General features: G+C 38.0%; 1 protein-coding gene across 4 annotated transcripts in view; it reads left to right on the top strand.

Annotated features, from left to right (window-relative positions):
• Positions 1-18,690, top strand: part of EPHA6 (EPH receptor A6) — a 369,885-nt gene that overhangs the window by 230,306 nt on the left and 120,889 nt on the right. For all 4 annotated transcript variants that reach the window (XM_088158465.1, XM_014882838.2, XM_088158463.1 and 1 more), the window contains exon 6: positions 14,560-14,684. In XM_088158465.1, the coding sequence (XP_088014591.1) occupies positions 14,560-14,684 (125 nt within the window). The remainder of the gene's footprint in view (positions 1-14,559; positions 14,685-18,690) is intronic.

The following is an 18,690-nucleotide window of genomic DNA, read 5'->3' as shown; positions in this document are numbered from 1 at the left end:
GATTCCCTTCTGGAAGACTGGCTGGCTGTGCTAGGAGCAGATGTGCAAGCTTTTGGTAAATGCCTGACTGTGGGGGCAGCACCCAGCGCCTCAGCCTCCAAATGAGCTGAAGAATTCCTTGGTGTGCTGTCCATAGGATCTTGTGGGAGATCTTGCATTTTAGGTTTACTTGCGTGTTTCACTCCTTTGAGTTCAGGTGTGGTCAGCACTTTCCATTTTGTGATAAACTGTCACTCTCTTCACAAAGAATATGTGCAGGTGGGCTCGGTGATGAATGACTGCAGTGAGTGTGAGATACAGCAGAGGTGCCACAGATGGCACAGATCCACTACGACATGCAAGATGTTTCTCCATGTACATGCAGCAGATTCACTGAGAAGACTCCAGGCTTCTCACCACCATGCATACACACAGAGAGATGAAAGTACAAAAAAAAAAAAAAAAAAAAAAATATGGCTAAGACTCTTCATCAAGCTACTAAGTACCAAAACAGGCAGCAACCCTGCTCCCCTCTTACATTCATTTTCTGTTCCTGTTGATTATACAAAAGAGCAGCTGTACTGGATCACACCTTTGCTTTATCTGGCTTCACATCCTGTCTGACAGTAGCCAAAAATTGAAGATTAAAGCAGAGTGAGAGAACAGAAAAAGTTTACAAGATGCATTTAGTGAGCACTCAGCCAACAAGTTGGACTTCGGGGGGACATCCTTGCCCACTAGCAGATTAATAATTTATTACTAAATACATGTTAAAATCTATGGCATCCCTTGGCATGGAATTCAAAAGCTTAATTTCACATTTTATTAAGAATCACATCCTTTCGACTTCACTTGCCATGTCTAGCTTTTGTGTGCAAGAAGAAAGGATCACACCTTTTGTTCTTCATATCATTCCTGCTTCAAACTTTTATTGCATCCTCCTTTTCAGACTGCAGAGCCCACATCTTTTCTTGAGCTAGCTGTGTGCAAGCCATTCCACAAATTTAATTTACTAACTACTGTAGATATTCCCTGTTCTAACATACCATTTTTGAGATGACAAACCAAAATTACACACAGTGTTCAAAATGTGTTTCAAATGTGCACATATGCTGTCGCAGTATGAAGGTCTAGTGGCTTTTCTTTTCCTTTGTAATCCCTAACATTTCATTACATCTTTTGTTTTATTATTATTACATTGGAGCACAGAGCTGGCATTTTCATAGATCTGTTTATAAGAACTCAAAAATCTTGTTCCTGGGTGGAAATGGTCAGCTCAAAGCTCGTTTTGCTAATGAAATTAGGGTTTTTTTTCTTGTATGCATTACTTACCTCTGAATTTCATCTGCCATTTTATTATCCAGTCAGCTGATCTCATGAAGCCCCTCCACAGTTGTCCATAGTCCTCCCTTTTTACTACCCTGATTAAATTTAGCAGACTTTCTCATCACACCAGATCATTCATGAACATCTCAAACAGCACAGGATAAGCAAAATGTACAGCAGGAGGTTCCTGGTAACCTTGGTCCACTGTAAACAAAAAGCACATGTAGAATATGGATATATATTTTTTAGACAATGAGAACAGTCTATATATGACCCTGGAAACAGAATTGTGATAGCTGAATATTTCAATTACATATTAATCATAACAATTGCATCTTACAAATTGTTATTCTGAATCATAAACCTTCTAGAAATCATTCTTAAAGCGATGAAATTTTCTTAATTATTTAATAAACACATGCAAGCATTGAAATATGTCAGCTATTGTCTTCCTTGCTAGTTCCAATTACTTGAGAGTGCTAATAAATATCTCCCTCTCAGCTGTTTTATATTTTGTAGTCAGAATTGTGTGCTTACTGAAATGTCAGGTAACAGTGATTATTATTATTATATCAGAATCTGAGGCTCCATGCTTGTATTTCTGCCTGTTTTAAAAGGAAGCAAACAACATGTTTGAACTTGGAAATATAGCAGGATTATACCTGAATACCTGATGGGAGGTTCAGACACAAAAGATTGCATTATGAGTGTTTAATACATCATTTAAAATAGTTTATGTGGTGATATCAAAGTTTATAGAATGGAGTAGTGTTAGAATGGGTAGGGTTAAGTTTGTCACCTTAAAAACAAAACCATTAAGGTGGTTTTGTGAGTGTAGATTAAAGGCAAGACTTTTCACTGGTTGAGGCAAGAGAACTCTCTGTCTTTCCAGTATAAGCACTGAGAAGAGATGCAGAGCATGGACCAGACAGGCTGAGGTCATAACAATTTTAAGATGTGCCATCTTGCAAACTTCAGAAGAAATTGAATTGCTATATTTCTCCTGTTAAATGGGTCCTGATGCTCCTAACTTTAGGTGTTCCCATGGAATTAGATGCTTAAAGTAAATGACAGTAGATGGTGTAAATTTAATGGAACCTGAACAGCAAATGGAGGCTGATAACAAACACTGACAAACTCAAAGAGTTCAAAGAATTTGAAGAGTTTTGTCAGCCAGAGCCAATGAATTAATTATGAAGATTCTTCCTCAAGGCTTTATATATTCAGGTAACGTGGAATTTTTTGGAAGGACATTTCAGGGGAAGATCACCTTGCATAGCATAAGCAGTTGCAAATCCAATCATGATATATCTGACCAACCATGTCATGAGTAGTAAAGTCAACACTACAAATACTTTGTGATCATGATCACTAATGAAATATGGAAAATTCTGATTTATTGCAGAGTAGCGTGATGGCTGAGCAAATTCATGATGTTGATGCAGGACCCTCAAAATGATAACCAGTAAATTTTAAGATAAAAAGTTGCAACATAAAATAGTCCTTTTGTTTTAAGTAATTATTTTCCACAAATTTATTGGCACAGAATTAATCTCTGCAAGCAGAATAATATTCTTTTAGAAAGCTATGACAAAGCTATCCTGTACTATTTATTTTGTTGGTATTTTAAAACTTTATTTTTGAGCACATTTTACTAACCCTTATTTTCTGAACAGTACAGATAAAGAGCTAGATTCAGAATTGACACATTTTGAATGTGTCAGGACCCTTTCATAGCCATGGGAGGTTAGTGTCCTCTAGATGGCATTCAAGGAATTGTTGCATGTGTGGAGGATATTATTTTCCCTTTATCAAAGATTTCCTTAGCTGCTGGTTTTTTTAGTGGGGTTTTTCTTGCCCAGGATTCACCATATGTTTGAGTACAGAGGGATTTGAGATGATTGTCTGCTGTAGAAATTTTAAGATGAAGGTCACAGAAACGGAGATCACTGCCAGCCACTGAGACGTGGGTCTGAATTAGCAGGTCTTACTGTTTGGTTGTGTCTGTGTGCCAAAGAGCTTTAATATCCTGTGTGGATACACTGATTTCTCAGACCTTCCAAATTCAAGACTCACAACTGAATCACATACAATATTGGGCAAAGAGAATTCCTTAGAATACCCAAGGAGGATTCAAAAAAGGAAGATTTTCTTCGTGATAAAAATAAAAGAGGCTGAGCAAAATTGCTTCTGGGATCATTATTTTGTGGGTTTCTCTGATATAATAATATTGCTTGTAAGCACTAGTGCAATACCAATGTCTAACCCTGATGTTTAACATGAGCTGTCAAACTGAAAGTTGTCTAAATTGTCAAGCTCAGATTTTGTGCATGCTCTGATTTCTTCTGGTTTTGACAGTGTTAAGGAGCTTGGACACAGAGCATAATTTAACTCTGAATATCATTCTGAGGATCAGGCACTTAAAAGTTAGACCCCGAAGCACTCAGCTGCACATCACTAATGTACTGTGTGGATATGAGCCATTAGTTCTTACAAGCAACTACCAGAGCTGCAAGAGCAGGGTGTTTTCTCTCTCTTAAAAATTCTGCAGTGCAGAACACTCTTTAGGGATAGATAAAAGCTTGTACCAGAAAGAAGCTTTATGTAGCCAGCTTGCCTTTGGACTGAGCTTAACAGAAAGCTTTGCAAGCAGATAGTATTTCTGAATTTCAGAAGGCTCATCTAGTCCATTCTTTTTTCTCTGACAATAAGCTATGGGGTACACTGATGGAGAAGATCAGGAATATGTCAAATAATGCTTCTCCATATGTGGTCTTCCAGTCCCCAGCAGCATTCAGTAGCATCATACTTAACAAGGAATGTTTTATCTGTTTCTTGCCTCAGTGTCTGTCAGCTCCCTAACCTTTTGGATTTGGATTTTTTTTTAATTTTTATGGTCCTTTTTAGAAAACAACCAGTGCAAACTCCTCACGTGTAAGTAGGTCCCCTAGAGTTCATCCCTTGGACAAGAAGAGCTTGTGTAGGACAGCAGTGCTCTGCTTTCCTCCTCAAACCTTCCTGCTTTTCTTTTTTCTGTAGGAAGCACATTTGTTGTGCTACTAGAGATAAGAGATGAAAAATAGACCTGGGAAAAATCTCCAAGGGCAGAGTTCAGCACACAGAATGTTGAAGAACACAAAAACTCATTAAGTGTCAAGAAAAAGAACAGAAATACCAAAGGGGCATAATGGAGGAGTTCTGGAAATTCAGAGGCTCTTGCTACGAGGGCATTCATTGGATAATTAATTTCTTGGCAAGAAAAGGCAGGCTCCTTAAGCTAGGTGATACACTGACCTGGCAGTGTGGATGTTCAGGTTTCCTTCTCACATGAATCTCTGTCAGGAGATTGCCTCTCCATGAGCATGGATATGTATAGTAAGTATTAAACCACAAGCTGCAGGGCATGAGCTAACTAGCAGCAAATAGTTGAAGATGCTTCCCTTTTGAAAGGTTATTCCATAATTACCCAGGCTTCCACAAACCTCGCTTTGAAATACATTTTACTGCCCATCATCTGATAATTTCTACGCTTCTCTTCTTTCTTGATGTTTTAATTTTTATACAGGTCAGAAGAATGAAAACTCTTCAGATCCCAATGGTGTTTCAATTCTGCCAAGTTTTGTCTTTGTGAATAAAAGTAACTCAATCTTCTTGAAAGAAGAAAACACACAAAAAAAAGACATTTTCTTTTTCACATGCATTTAATATTAGTGTGATGTATTTTCAGAATATGAATACAGTAGTCCAGAAAGAGCCACTGGCCTCTTCTGAACCTCAGGTTTTAGATATAACAGAAGTTATAGGCCAGAGGCTCTTTGCTTTTAGAATTTATTTGCCCTGATGCCTTCAGGTGTCATTGCTTCTATCCATCACCTTGAGAGCCTGGCCTCAGACTCAGAGGTGTGTAAACATCCCCAATGAGCTAACTAAAAGAATATATAAATGATCTTTCACTGTAGAACATGTGCCTCAATATTTTATCCACCTTTTTTTTGATAACTTAAACGCATTACTTCATGTAGAAGAGTTGTATAGATACACCCAACTTAAAAAAAAAAAAAAAAAGAAAAAAGAAAACAATTATTTAGGATCTTGACATATCTAAAATTAATCCTGCATTGCTCTAGAGGTCACCTTTAAAAAAGATCCATGGCTGATTTGCGATTTCTGTGCTGGTGGTAGTGATGCATGTATGAAATGCTGTGGCTAAAACCAGGGCATACATTTTATCTACCAGCACGCAAAGCAGGTTCAGCATCTCATCTCCTAACTACAGAGGGATTTAAGAGAACTTGCCAAAACTAACCCCCAGTTTTTAACTTACCTGAGGCAAGTCAGATTCTACCCTACTTGACCAGAAATTGAACACCTAACCTACATTTGACAGCAGCAGTGCTTTTCAGTGATTCCTGTACATCAAGTACAAGCCATTGACTTCTTGGCCTCCTAAAAGTGTTTCTTGTCTGTATGCCAGAGTTTAAAAGGGTCTGTTTTTCTGTGCATAGGTGTCCACATTAAAGATTTAAAAGATATTTGACCCTCAATAAAACAGAGCTAGACTAAAACTTTGGAATATTTTTTTAGCATTTATGAAGTATGTAATAAGTTACATAATTTTGTTTGTAGCATCATTCTGGGAATTAATTTATGAAGGCGTATTTATTTAGCATCACTTGGATTTATAGAATGCTTTGTCAAAAATCAACATTTTGGGGGTAATTATTTGAAGATGTACATTTGAAGTCAGTATTGGATGTGTCTCCATGCACTTACACACATTCACTCAAAATATTGAAGTACAGTAGCTCTGACATTCTCTGCACATGCCAACAAACACAGCTTTTACAGAAGGTTCACAGAAGATGTTCACATAAAATATTCATGATATTCTTGCTAAAAGAAAGACTGCTTTCAGACCTGTAAAGTACTCTTTGACAGAAAATTACTTACAAAATGATCTAGCCTCGTATTTGGATATAAACAAGAGCAGGAAAGATTTGCTGCAATGAATGTACATTTTATGTTTGCCTTTGTTACATCGTAGCAGGACGAGTAGCAATTAATGGAGTGAAAAGATGGCAGATTTCCTAGTGCTTTTTAACCTGCTTATTTCATTTTCAAACTTCTGAGAACAATTTAGCAGCAGGAAGTTCTGCAGAGCAATTTGGTTGCAGTTGACCCTGGAGGGGTTGTTGCTGAATGAGACTTAGTTACAGCTCTGTTTCCATAATGACACCTCGCTGCAATAAATGATGCCTTCTTAACCTCCAGTTGTATTTCCAATCAATTTATAGCAGTACCCAAGTTACACCAGGAGGCTGAAAACAAAGTTCTCTGAAGAAATGTGCCACCACAGGTCGTCCCCACATCACAGGGCACCTAGCAGCGCTGGAGTGATATTTTTAACTTATATAACACACGGGCTGGAACACATCTTTCTTCACACTGATTAACATCATTATAGTAGCAATCTGAATCTGCTGATAAACCAATTTCTCCTTCCTCCTTCTCTTTTAGCACAGTCTTCCTTAAAAAGGAAACCCCATAAGCCACTCTGCCTTCTTTTTTAGAGGAATCCTGTGTGTCAGGAATAGTACCACAGGAAAGCACACACACCAAGTTCAAAGGTGCCACTGGCCGACAGTCAGTGGCTCACCACAGTGTCTGAGTCAGGAGGAGCAGTGAACAGCACAACACAGAACATTTGGGGTTGTGAAAGCAGGAAATCTGCTGGTTATGGATGTGATGATCTGTTAGTTCTCCTGTAGGTACCACAACAGGGTTTATAATTGACATAAGGACTGATAGGAAGGGAATGGACTTGCCTGGAGTGGCCTCTTGCACTCGTCCCTGATTTTTGATCCAGAACAACACCCCCAGAAGAAGCCAATGCAGAGAAGGGCCTTTTTTTCCCCAGTTCTTACATTTTTACTGTGCCATTCAGCCACAGAAGTTGTTGCCACCTGTGATGAGCTGATGTACCAGTCCCACACAACCTCAGTTTTGCCTTCTGCCAAGCAAGCAGAGGGCAGCTCTGGTTTTCAGAGAGCTGTTCCCTCAGCAATCCCGGTGACCTATTAGGTCTTTAAGTCTCTCATTGCCTCCTGCTGCTCCAGCCCTACAAGGCAATGGGGCAGTGGAAAGGAGCCAAGAATCTGCTTTTTCTGGTGCAAATCCCTTTGGTTGCCAGAGACCTGTTGATTTGACATTATTTTGGTTTATGTGACAGGCAACCTGGTTTAGTTTTGCTGTTTAGCTTTTTTGTTTGTTTGTTTGCATCTGATTCCTGGACTCACATCCTCCCTCTGTGCTTCTTTGAACTGAATTTATTCCTCTTGCTTCAGACATACAGAGCATATAAAGTAACTCCTTAAAACATACATTTAAGTAAAGCATTTGTGTGATTTTTTTTTTAAGGGATACTATTTTTAAACAAACAAACAAACTTGTAACTAAGGTATTTTTAATTGTTCATCGTGTTATAAATTGAGTCAAATATCTCACAGTACTTTTTACCTCTGAGGTTTTGCACATACACATCATCAGAGGGAGCAGAGCAGACACACAGTCCTACTGACAGCTGAGAAGGCTTTATTTTACACTGTTGTTTTAAGTATCTTCTGCTAAAAGCCACTTTGAAGTATCAGAAGCTGAATAGGTCCTGTAAGAAGTAAAGATTTAGGAGTGCTTCTGTCTGAAGTTTGAAAAATGGAGAAGGGCAGGACATTCTGTAAATGAAAGAAAATCTGTAGTGTTGCAAAATCGTGTGGATGAATAATTACTGTCTCCTTGTGTAAGATCAGCAATAGATGAAAGAGAAATTAGGCAGCAAGGAAGAAAGAATTGCATTATGGAACACCAAGAAAAGCCATGTTGAATGTACATTTACCCTGGAGGAAATCTGGGGGTTGGATCTATCATGACCTTTAGCCCACCACACTGTAGCAGAATCCAGTTTTTGACAAGGGTATTGGGTTCACTTGGCTTCCATCCACCATTTCTGAGCAAGCAAAGGAGATCTGCAAGGGGAAAGGCTTTAAGATGGAGGGAGAGATGATAATTATAACTTGCTGGAGGCCTATTTTCAGTAAATGAAGTGCTTCAAAAGAAGCACACTGCTCTGCTGTCTTTTGAGTGCAAACCTTTAGGGAACTAGTCTAAGAAAATGAAGTAAAAAATACTTTTTTTTTAACCCCAAACTTGTTAATTTGCTAGCTGTAATGCTTTGTCAGGGAAATACCCATACTCAACTCTGAACTCCCAGGTTATTGCCACTAATAGTATCCCCTGCAAGCATTGTAACAGAGAATTACTACTGAAATGATTAGGAAGATAAGAGACTATTATGGGAAGAATCAAATATCTAGTCACTGTACTAATTGAAAGCAAGCTTATGTGGTAAGAAAACAAATTCTTGCTGAATTCAGTATAAGCCTGAAGATGTTTCATCCATGTGAACATCTTTAATATACAGAGATGGGTTATGAACTGGGTTTGGTTTTTTTTTATAAAACTGTAATTTCTGTTCAGATTTCTGTGGTTTGTTTCCCATGTCAACTTGTGCTTAGGTTTTAGTCGTTTATATTCACACACTCAAACTTCTAACAAGGAAGTGCTCACGTATTGCAAATAATGGAACTTATTGACATTCACATTGTACGTTAAAATAGCTCAGTCAAAAGATTAAAGAAAATCCCTGGAGCACAACCAGAAGAGAATATAAACAGAGGTCTCCTGGATCCCTATCACATCCCTTGTTCATAAGATAGTCTTTCTTCCCTTATCCTACAAAGATAGCGACAGAAAGATGAACAAACAAACACAAAATAATGAAAGGATAAACTGCATCTCTGCTGGAGGATTAATAACCATTTTGCAGGAGTGAAGACTGCTCTGGATGATAGACAGCACAACTACATCCTTCAGATGACTGATCATATGTTTCACACATGGCATTAGTAATGCAGGATGAAGGCTTCAGGCCTCTTTACTCCCCTGGAAAATCCTTGGCAAATAGCTCAAATGGGTAAAATACTGGAGGCAGTATCATTGATCAGGAAATGTTGTTTCATTGCTTCCAGTTGTGTTACTGGAGTAAAATATCTTCTCTAAGAGAGCATCTTTTTCCTGCTTATTACCTTTTGAATAGTCTTTCTAGAATCGGAAGTAAAAGCAATTTTTTCTTGCTGTGCCCTGAAATAACATCTTTTTTTTTTTTTCCAAACGTGGCATTGTGAATAAAATCTCAATACTCTTTTTATTGATATTTATAATATAAAATCATACTCAGTGTCCAATAGTATAGGAATTGTAATATAGTTACAGAATGTAGGCTGCTGAAACACTGCAGAATTATAATAGCATTTTCTGGTATAGAAAAAGTGCAAAGAGTTTTTTTACCACCTGGAAGAACACTTCAGATTTGGACCTTGACAAATCTCTATTCTGTTTCACTGATTTCCTTACATTTTTGTTTACTTGGCTTGGAATTGTTAGATAACTATAATTTCTGTAGTGTTAAGCATAGTTAACTGTTGGTTTAATTTGTTAACCTGTGATTGAAGCTTGAAGAAGCCCTTTCCTTTTCATGACCAAAACAACAGTTTTCTTTTGTTTTCTGACCCAACAGAGTCAATGTAAATTAGTCATTACAGTATTGATATCTCTTCCACCCTAAACTGTACTTCTGTTACTGAAAGAATTCCAACAGGAGGAATGCAGGCTCCCTGCAGGATGTTAAAGCAGGTTTCCTCCTCTACAGGGTGAACCTAGGAGGGATAAATCAGTTTTTAAAGAGAACCAAGGGGTTTGAGTAGAGTTTATTCAGTGTTTTCCCATACCTGCAGTTGAGAAGTGACTGAGATAGGAGAGGAGGAAGAGGAAGGGAGAGAGGTGGATTCCCTCCTCTGAAGGGAAACCCCGGCTCAGAAACCAGGTGATAAAGCCCTGTATTTTGGTGAGTGTGATCTCTCCTGTACCTTGAAGCAGGCAGAGGTCTCAAGGAAAGAATAACATTTTATTATGCAATCTGCATTATTGTTGGTAATGGCACAAGTATAGAAACAAGAAACTGAATTAAACACGTGATCCCAAATTGCATTATTTTACATATTGAGACCCCCCAATATTTTACATACTGAGACCCACAGCCTGCTCATGAGCATGGTGTCCAAAGGAATGACGTTGCAGTCCTCCCCACAGCATCCATACAACTCAGATCCCACTTCCACTCTCTCCTCTCCAAATTTGTATCTGCTGGCACTTCATTGGTTTTGGACAAAACAGATACAATTCAGGGGGAAGGAAGGAGGAGGACAAAAATGGTGCAGCTATTCTTATTTGATGGTGGATTTTTTAACAAGAAAGTGAAGGGAGAGGCCTTTGAGCTGCATGGTTTCTCTTCACCAAAGAAATAAGATTTGAAATGAGGCATGAAGGGGTGAAAGATTCCATGTATAAACAGGTATCAGGTGAGCTTTGGTCATCACCTGCCATAGGGTCTGAAGCTTCCTCACCATGAATGGGCATCCTATAAAAGCTGTTCAGTCCTGGAAACAGGAGACATTTCTTTGCCTACTTTCAGGAGTGTGAAACAAGAAATAGCATAATTAGAAAATGCACCAAAGGAAAAAAGCTTCAGCAACCCTAGAGATCACTTATTTTGAAATCAGACAGTTACGGATAATGGGAGTCAGCTTCAAAAAAAGAGAAAGTTTCTAGGGCAAAGATACTTCAATCCAGTCATTGATTAAAATACACATTTTTCTCTCCTGTATGTAGCTCATGAGAAAAAAAAAAGGATTCTGAAAAAGAGAAGCCAAAGGAATTTAGAACAAAATCAGTTCACTCTGAATTAAAGAATGAACTTCTATTATTCAATAAAAATTTGAAAAGAGCGAGAAGCTTATCAGACTAAATTAAATGAGGAGCTCATATTTAAACGAGGACCACATTGTAGATGACTCATCGTAATTCAAGACATTTGTAACAGTGCAGAAGAAAACAGATGGTGCAAAGAATTCTCTGTACAAAACACAGATCAGTGCTGAGCTCGAGAGCCAGAAACCTCCCTTCAGCCCAGGACCAATGGCAAGAAAATGCTGCCCTTAAAGTGATTAAAACCCATGCTGCTCTTCTAAGCATTTCTTTTCTCACATGGTTTCGTTGGGTAACCATATTAGAGTTCTCCTGCAGCTACTGGATTTGAAACTAATTAAAAGAACTTCCCATTGATTCATCATAGGGACATTAGAGCAGTCTTTAGGAATGGGAAAATAGGATTTACCCATCTTACAATCTTCTGGTTAAAAAGAGCTTTAATAATGAGTGGATAGGATCTCTAAGGTCTAATTGACTTCTGCTCTGGTGAACAAGAGTTATAAGAAGCTGAAATTTCTCCCCAGAAATGACTGCTCTTTAGTAGCACTACACAACAAAAGAAATAGAAACTCAGCTAGCTGTGCTTTTAATTACTTGGTTTTGTTTGGTGTTTTTTCCCACAATACATTTCTGACTGGAATCCTACCTGGCAAAAACAGGATCATCCTTCTGCACATACAGGAAATGGTCAGTGGTGATTCTTCTGTGCCTTTTTGTTAAAATGTACACTCTTTTTTTTTTTTTTTTTTTTCCCCTTTCTTACTTGATACAAACACAAATGCACTTCTCATATTCACAGCTTTATGTGCACATCTCTGCATTTGGATTTAGAGGATTCAGTGCTGGCACAGTGCTACAGGTGTGATGTGAGCTTTGCTGTATGGGCTTGTTGGTTTCAAGTGCAGGTCAAGCACAGGTAGTTTGGGGGAGATCTAAAGTAAATTTGTTCTGTTAATTTCCTATTGAGTTGTTTCCCAGGAGGATAACTGGGATTATTTCATATACTGAGGTTTTAAGAGGATCTTCCAATGCATCATGACTGTGCTTTTGAAATGCACTGCATCAAATGGAAGAGTTACTGTGTTGAGCTCAGGCTGAAAACATGCATGAAATATACAATTCCAAATTGTATAAATTTGGAAGTTAGAACACAAAGAAAAGCCCCCATCATGCAGTACATATGAAAAGCTTGTAAAGTTTAGGCATGTTTAAGGTTTGATTAAAGCTTGAAGACATGTAATATCAGCAGTCTATATTTTATAAGCCTCAAAGAGCCAAGAATATAATTTTTTCTACAGCTTAACCTGGTGTCTTCTGCCATCAGTCAATAATTTTGCAAGGATTGGGTTGTCTGACCAGTGAACTCCCAGATGCAGTGGGATGAAGCTGCAGTGGACTGGGAGGGTGGCCCAGCTGATGCACATCACCTCTGAGCAGGCACACAGGGGGTACCAGATGTATCCTAAAGGTTGCTATAGCTCTCTCAGACCCACCTCTAAATCACAGCTCAGTGCCACTGAATGACTCAAAATGACAAATAGTGAAACAATTTATGTGAGCAGTGCCTTCCTATTTCCTAGGCCCTTGATCAGTGTTTAGCAATTACAAATCTGTGTTTGTTAGCTCCTGCTTTCCTTTAAACAGACCTGACCTTGTATCTTGCTTGGAGAAGCTGATTGTACCCCAGAGAAATATCATCAGAGCTGAACTTCACCCTCAGTTTCAAGAGTAAAAATTTCATTTTAGCTGAGGGAGTCGTTATACCTACCCAGGGATAACATTTTGGTTCAAATCCTGTGAATGCTTTTTATTTGTTTGTGTTTTATTTTGTTCAGTTATTTACATTATACTGTTAAATGACTTCCTGAAAACCAGGTTAATTCTTTACTCTGCATGGCAGGATATATTTTTCTTTTTTTTTTTTTTTTTAATCTCTGATACCCTTGCATCAGACCTGTGGTTAAAATGGCAGAAGGATAGTGGTTTCCTGTGTAAGCTCTTATGCTTTAATAAGTTTGGTTTTTTTCCCTGGTGTTATGTGTTGGGGATTTTTTTCACATTAAAAAGGACCAAACTATTATTCCACAGAATAGTTACCCATAGGGAAGACTGACAGGGGATGGAATTTAATTTTCTCTCTTAGATAAATGCATTATCACAGAGGAAGATGCACACGTCTCTGTGCAGTTTCCCTTTTTTCAAAGGTAAACATACAATTTTCTTTTCTTCAGTGTTCATTTGCATTCTAGAATTTATTTATTGTTTTCATTTCTTAAACTTTCTGAAATATTTACAGGAAAGAAAACAAGGCATGAAATTGTGTGACTAGAAGCAGATTGTCATTTCATTTTCCTAGGGAGATTCTTTCATTCAAAAGATAAAACCAGAAGTCATAAAAATATGTTATTTTTAGGGGACAACTCCATGGAAACTTGGAAGAAGTTAAGTAAGATTCAGAGGAGAAATGAATGGGGGAGGGTGTGTAGTAAACTGGTATTTTTAGTGGAAAGACAAATAGTGAAATCTGTGAACCATTTATTGTAGCTGGATTGTTGATCTTAGTTGTGTTCAAGGCTGTTGAATTGTATGACTGGGTTTGCTGTAACATTTGGGAAAGCTGCACATCAATACTATTAAAGCCACGTTAGTGTCTGGAGAATATTTTTACATGCTTGACCAGATTAATAAAATAAGCAAAGATCGTTTTCTAGAATGCAATCTTTGCACTATTTGAAATCATTGCATAAATAACCATGCTCCTTCTCTTCCAAAAAGGCAGAAAAGCTGGTTCTTAAAATTGGTTGACCCCAGAGCGAGATAATTTAGCTCTTGGGTGTATCCATGGGCCCCATCCAGAAGCTGCTTTTGCCCCACACTTTGCCCATACCCCAATCCCTTCCTGGAGCCTCTTGGTGCACACAGACACCTCACAAAGGGCTTTGCCAGAAATGGCCTTGCCAGAAAAGGGATTCAGTGTGTCTGTTTTAAGCTGTGCTGCTTCCAAAGAGTAAACTGAATGCACGTCCTAAACAGCTGAATTATAACGTGTAATGAAGATTAACCTGCATGCAGAATTTGCTGCCTCTGAAATGTTGTTCTGCCTGGTTGGGGCAGAGCCCAGCCCAGGCTTTCCTTTCTGTATTTTTGCCCAGAGCCATTTTTCAGAAGCTGCCCTGCACTTGAGCAGAGGAGTTCCCAGCGTGTACTTGAGACATTAATTCCAGGTTATATGGTTTCCCTGAGAATTGCCATCTGTCATGCTTTTCTGTCTGGAGGTCACTCCAAGTTGCCTCGGGTTGGTTTCCTCAGACAGGAGGTTGGAAGGATAAACGGTGTGCTTCGTCTTTAACCCTTAGTTATCCTTTTCCCTTTCAGCACCCACCTTGATAGGTATGGTCAGGAAGGACTGGGCTTCCCAAAACAGCATTGCCCTCTCCTGGCAAGAGCCGGACTTTCCCCATGGAGCAATTCTGGACTACGAGATCAAGTACTATGAGAAAGTAGGTCTCACTTACAGCATCACCCCCACTCAGACCCTAAAGAGCAATGTATTTCATATTTTTAATAGTATTTTTATTAGTATTTTTAAAGAACTTTTCACTTGACCCCACATACAATGCTGTGTATGCCAGACGTTTTATTTTGTGCTGATTTTTTGTTGTTTGCTTCTAACTTGTTAATGACTGTCTTGATTCACATCAGAATTGAGTAGAGCAGCAAGCAGATCGTACATTTACTTCTCTCATAGCAACTACATTTACAAACATGGACAAACATGCTCGAACATATTTTGATTTATGCACTGTAAAAACTTCACATTAGAGTGGCACTGACGCAACAGAACTAAAGTGAATGGGAACATGATTTCATTTTGAGGCAAAAGATATATTTATTTATTATTGCTCAAAAAAAGCAATAATATGTGCTTAAAGGGTAGAGTGTACCAGCCTTGTTTAGAGGGTTACAAAAGGTTACAAGAGAGAGAAACTGTCGGATTTCTGATGTTCTGTCAAAATTAGGCAATTTCCCACAGAAGAGAGCTACTACATGCATTACAAGTAAAGGTACGAGGTGCACACACAGCATGTGTTGGGAAGGAATAATTTGAAGCCTCTCTCTCCATAAGCACAAAACATATTTGGTCATTTCCAATTACTACCAGTAAAAAAATCTGCTCTGACCAACGCCTTCAATCCTGAAGACATCGACAGGAAAATTTCGGTGTCCATGCCTTAAACAGTTCCATGCTAAGTCAGTTCTTGCTGTTTCCCTGCCCCCATCTGAATTGACAGAGGAACTGATGTGCAAGTATGAAGATCACAAAGAACAGAAATACAAACCAAGTCATGAAAGTATTCGGAATATTAGGCTCTGTAAATATCTGAGAATTTTATTCCTTGACTGCACTTCTCTATTGAGATTATGCAGTTTTAATGATGCAGTAGAAAGGGTAAACTGGGGAAAAAAACCAAACAACATTTTAAATAGGACAGCTAGAGGGAGAAGACACATTGCTTAGAATATTTGGTAAGCCAAATCAAGGAAACCTGTTTTCCTACACTAGTGGAAGTTCTTCAAGTTCTGATTCATTATCATAGTGAGCCCCATTATGACTTGAACTTCTTTTCTTCTTTGATATTAAAGAGGTGAATTAAACAGAACGAATTGTGAGATTTTACTCAGTTGAATAGGAATAGTTCCAAAGATTTGTATGGATGTTAAATTATAAAGCTTATATATGTATTTGATAAAATCCTTTCTCAGTGGATTATGTGCCAGTCATTACTAATACCAGTCAGTTCTGAGTGACAAGACAAATAATTTTTCTTAGGGGTCTACTTATTCCTTAGCCTTGACCATTGTGCAGCAAGACTACATGCACTGGCGTTATGACCTTTTTCTAGATACAGTTTAAACCATTCTTATCCGTTTTTACCGAAAAAAAAAGAGAACTATTTTCTGTGTCCACATTTTAAAATAAATAAGGAGCATATTCTATCTATAAACTCTTTTCTCTGAGGTCAGGGGGCATAAATGCACTGCTGGCATCTTCCAGTGCTTTGGCACAGGTATAATTTGCAAGACGTCCCTTGGACACCAGGTTCTAGATCAGAGAGATGAATAATCCAGTACTGCAAGTCAGTCTGCTTATTTACAGCATTGAATTGGAAAATGTTATTCTACACCACTTTAATAATATTTAAATCAAGAAGCATACATTACAACACTGGCTAAGTGTAGTGGCCAAATGCAAATGAAGTTTTATATTGAGAAAGAAAAAGGGATGGTTCCTACCTCAAAGCCAGAAAATACGAATATGCACATTCAATTTAATTTTATTACATTTCAATTCATTTTTTTATTCTTCACTGTGGAGCTCTGTGCATTAAAAAGCATAGTTTGTGTTATGACAAGGGTAGATGTAGCCAATGACACTGTAATCTCTCAGCCTTCCCAGGAACTCTGGAACAGGGGAATATCAGCATTCCTGTTCTCAGCAGAAGTGACAAAATAGGGATGTTGTTGCATGCTCACAGGAAATATGATAAGAGTGAAATAATTTTATACTGGATCTAGTATGAATTTATTTAGGACATCCATCCTAACAGAGAGCAAAAAACTGCAGGTAATATGGAAGAACACGTTAAATATGAAAAGGTCAGAAATTTTATTAATGTTCTAAGGAGTCAAGAAAAAACAGAAAACAGTAGTCTTAGCTACTAATAAACACACTAGATAGAAAAATGGAACAGCTTTTGCAATCCATCTTTATCCCTTTCTGTCATTTGCATTTAATAAAGAAAGGAGGTTTTGTTCTGATAAACAAGAAATGGAATGTCTCCATCAAATACAACCACTCAATCCCTCAAATTCAGCTGATTATATCAGTTTCTTAACTTCCTGAAGCTCTGAAGCATTATGTAATATTCTAAAATTTTACAAGTGTTTACTGCTATTTCTTTTAAGGTTCCTTGTTGACATTTGAAAAATTGTCAGTACACCATTGACAAGCACATTAGGGGAACAGCCTGCTTTTAATTATCGCCAGTAGGAATTCTGTGACTCACAAATGAAAGTTGCCATGGGCTCCCAAAGTTTCCTGGAAGATATGTTAACTTCAGAAATCAAATAGCTGCCCAATAAACTGTAAGCACTCCACAAAATGAGGCAGTTTCCAACAATTTCATAAGGAAGATGAATTATTGATGATGAGCATGGACCATAAAGATGCAGCTTTCCATGCATTTCCAGAACAAGCACAAGAAAGGGAAGGAGGCTACATTCTGCTAATTATGCAATAAACTTACATTTATACTCTTGTAAAATAGAAATTACACACAGAGAGCTATCAAAAGATCAAGTCCTCTCTGTGAAAAATATTATTCTGAATTATAAAGAAATAAAGTAGAGAAGGAGAGTTATCCAGGGGTCTCAATAAGTTACAAGTATGGAATCATACATTAATTTCAAAGTACAATAAAGCAGTTCAGTAATGTTTCTGCTTTAAAGTACCTTTTCCTATATGACCTTCATTTCTCCAGGGAATTGCTGTAAAACACTCAGAACTTCACGAAATACTGTCTCTAAAAATTAAAATCTTGTGACAATAACAAAATTTCATCCTGAGCCAGTTGTACAGATTTGTAGTTTCTTATTTAGGAGTGCACTGGTACATTTTTATGTGGTTGTCTGACAAGAGGTCATTTTGTTCTACAGCCTTTCAGCCAAAAATGCAGTGAACAAAATCTGACCTAGGGCGTAACTGGAGAGCTGATTTGACCTGGGAGAACAAAAATTCCTTGACATTCAGTCCAAGATTCTCTGAGTTCTGTCACAGCCAAGAAAAAGGGTTTTCCATTGTTTGAATAGTTGTGTGATATAACCAGGGAGAGAATATCATGATCCTGAAATAATTGCCTTGTTGAGGCCTGGTAGATTATGAATCATTCTGAAAACTATACCTTGGGTAATAAGTGAGTCTTTACAGCAACACACAGAAGATCAGTTCAGTGTTTTCCCATTGAGGTCTAAGATGTGCTCATAAAAGCATTTCTTCATAGACCTTCTTTGAGATACTAAACATTGCAAATTATCTCTGTTGATACAGGGTGTCTGCCTTATTCTGCACTCTGTCCATTATATTTTATGGTCCCTTGATATCATCCACAAACACTAATACTAAAGGAAAAAAAAATCTCTCATGGGCAGAACTGTCTTTCCCTTTAAAAATCAAATTCATTAATACAATCTCAGTGCCATTGCTAATTGCAATTAATTTTCCTTTTATACTTTAAACTATTACTCAGACTCTGACCAAAGCTTGCACTATTTGCAAGATTCCAGGGCATCATAATCTCTTTACCTCTCATCCAAAGGATTTAATGTTTGAGGCAGATGGAGGAGTGGGGCCTTGTTAGAGCCTTGTAATGACACTGAGTCCTTCTGTAGGAATTCCCTCCTGGGAAAGGGAACACAGCACACAGTGGATATAAACCTCACCAGCTG

The sequence above is a fragment of the Sturnus vulgaris genome, chromosome 2, assembly GCF_052056855.1.
Source record: "Sturnus vulgaris isolate bStuVul1 chromosome 2, bStuVul1.hap1, whole genome shotgun sequence".
Classification (NCBI taxonomy): Eukaryota; Metazoa; Chordata; class Aves; order Passeriformes; family Sturnidae; genus Sturnus; species Sturnus vulgaris.
Note: the sequence above shows the minus strand (reverse complement) of the source record. Positions and strands in the feature narration are given on the sequence as shown.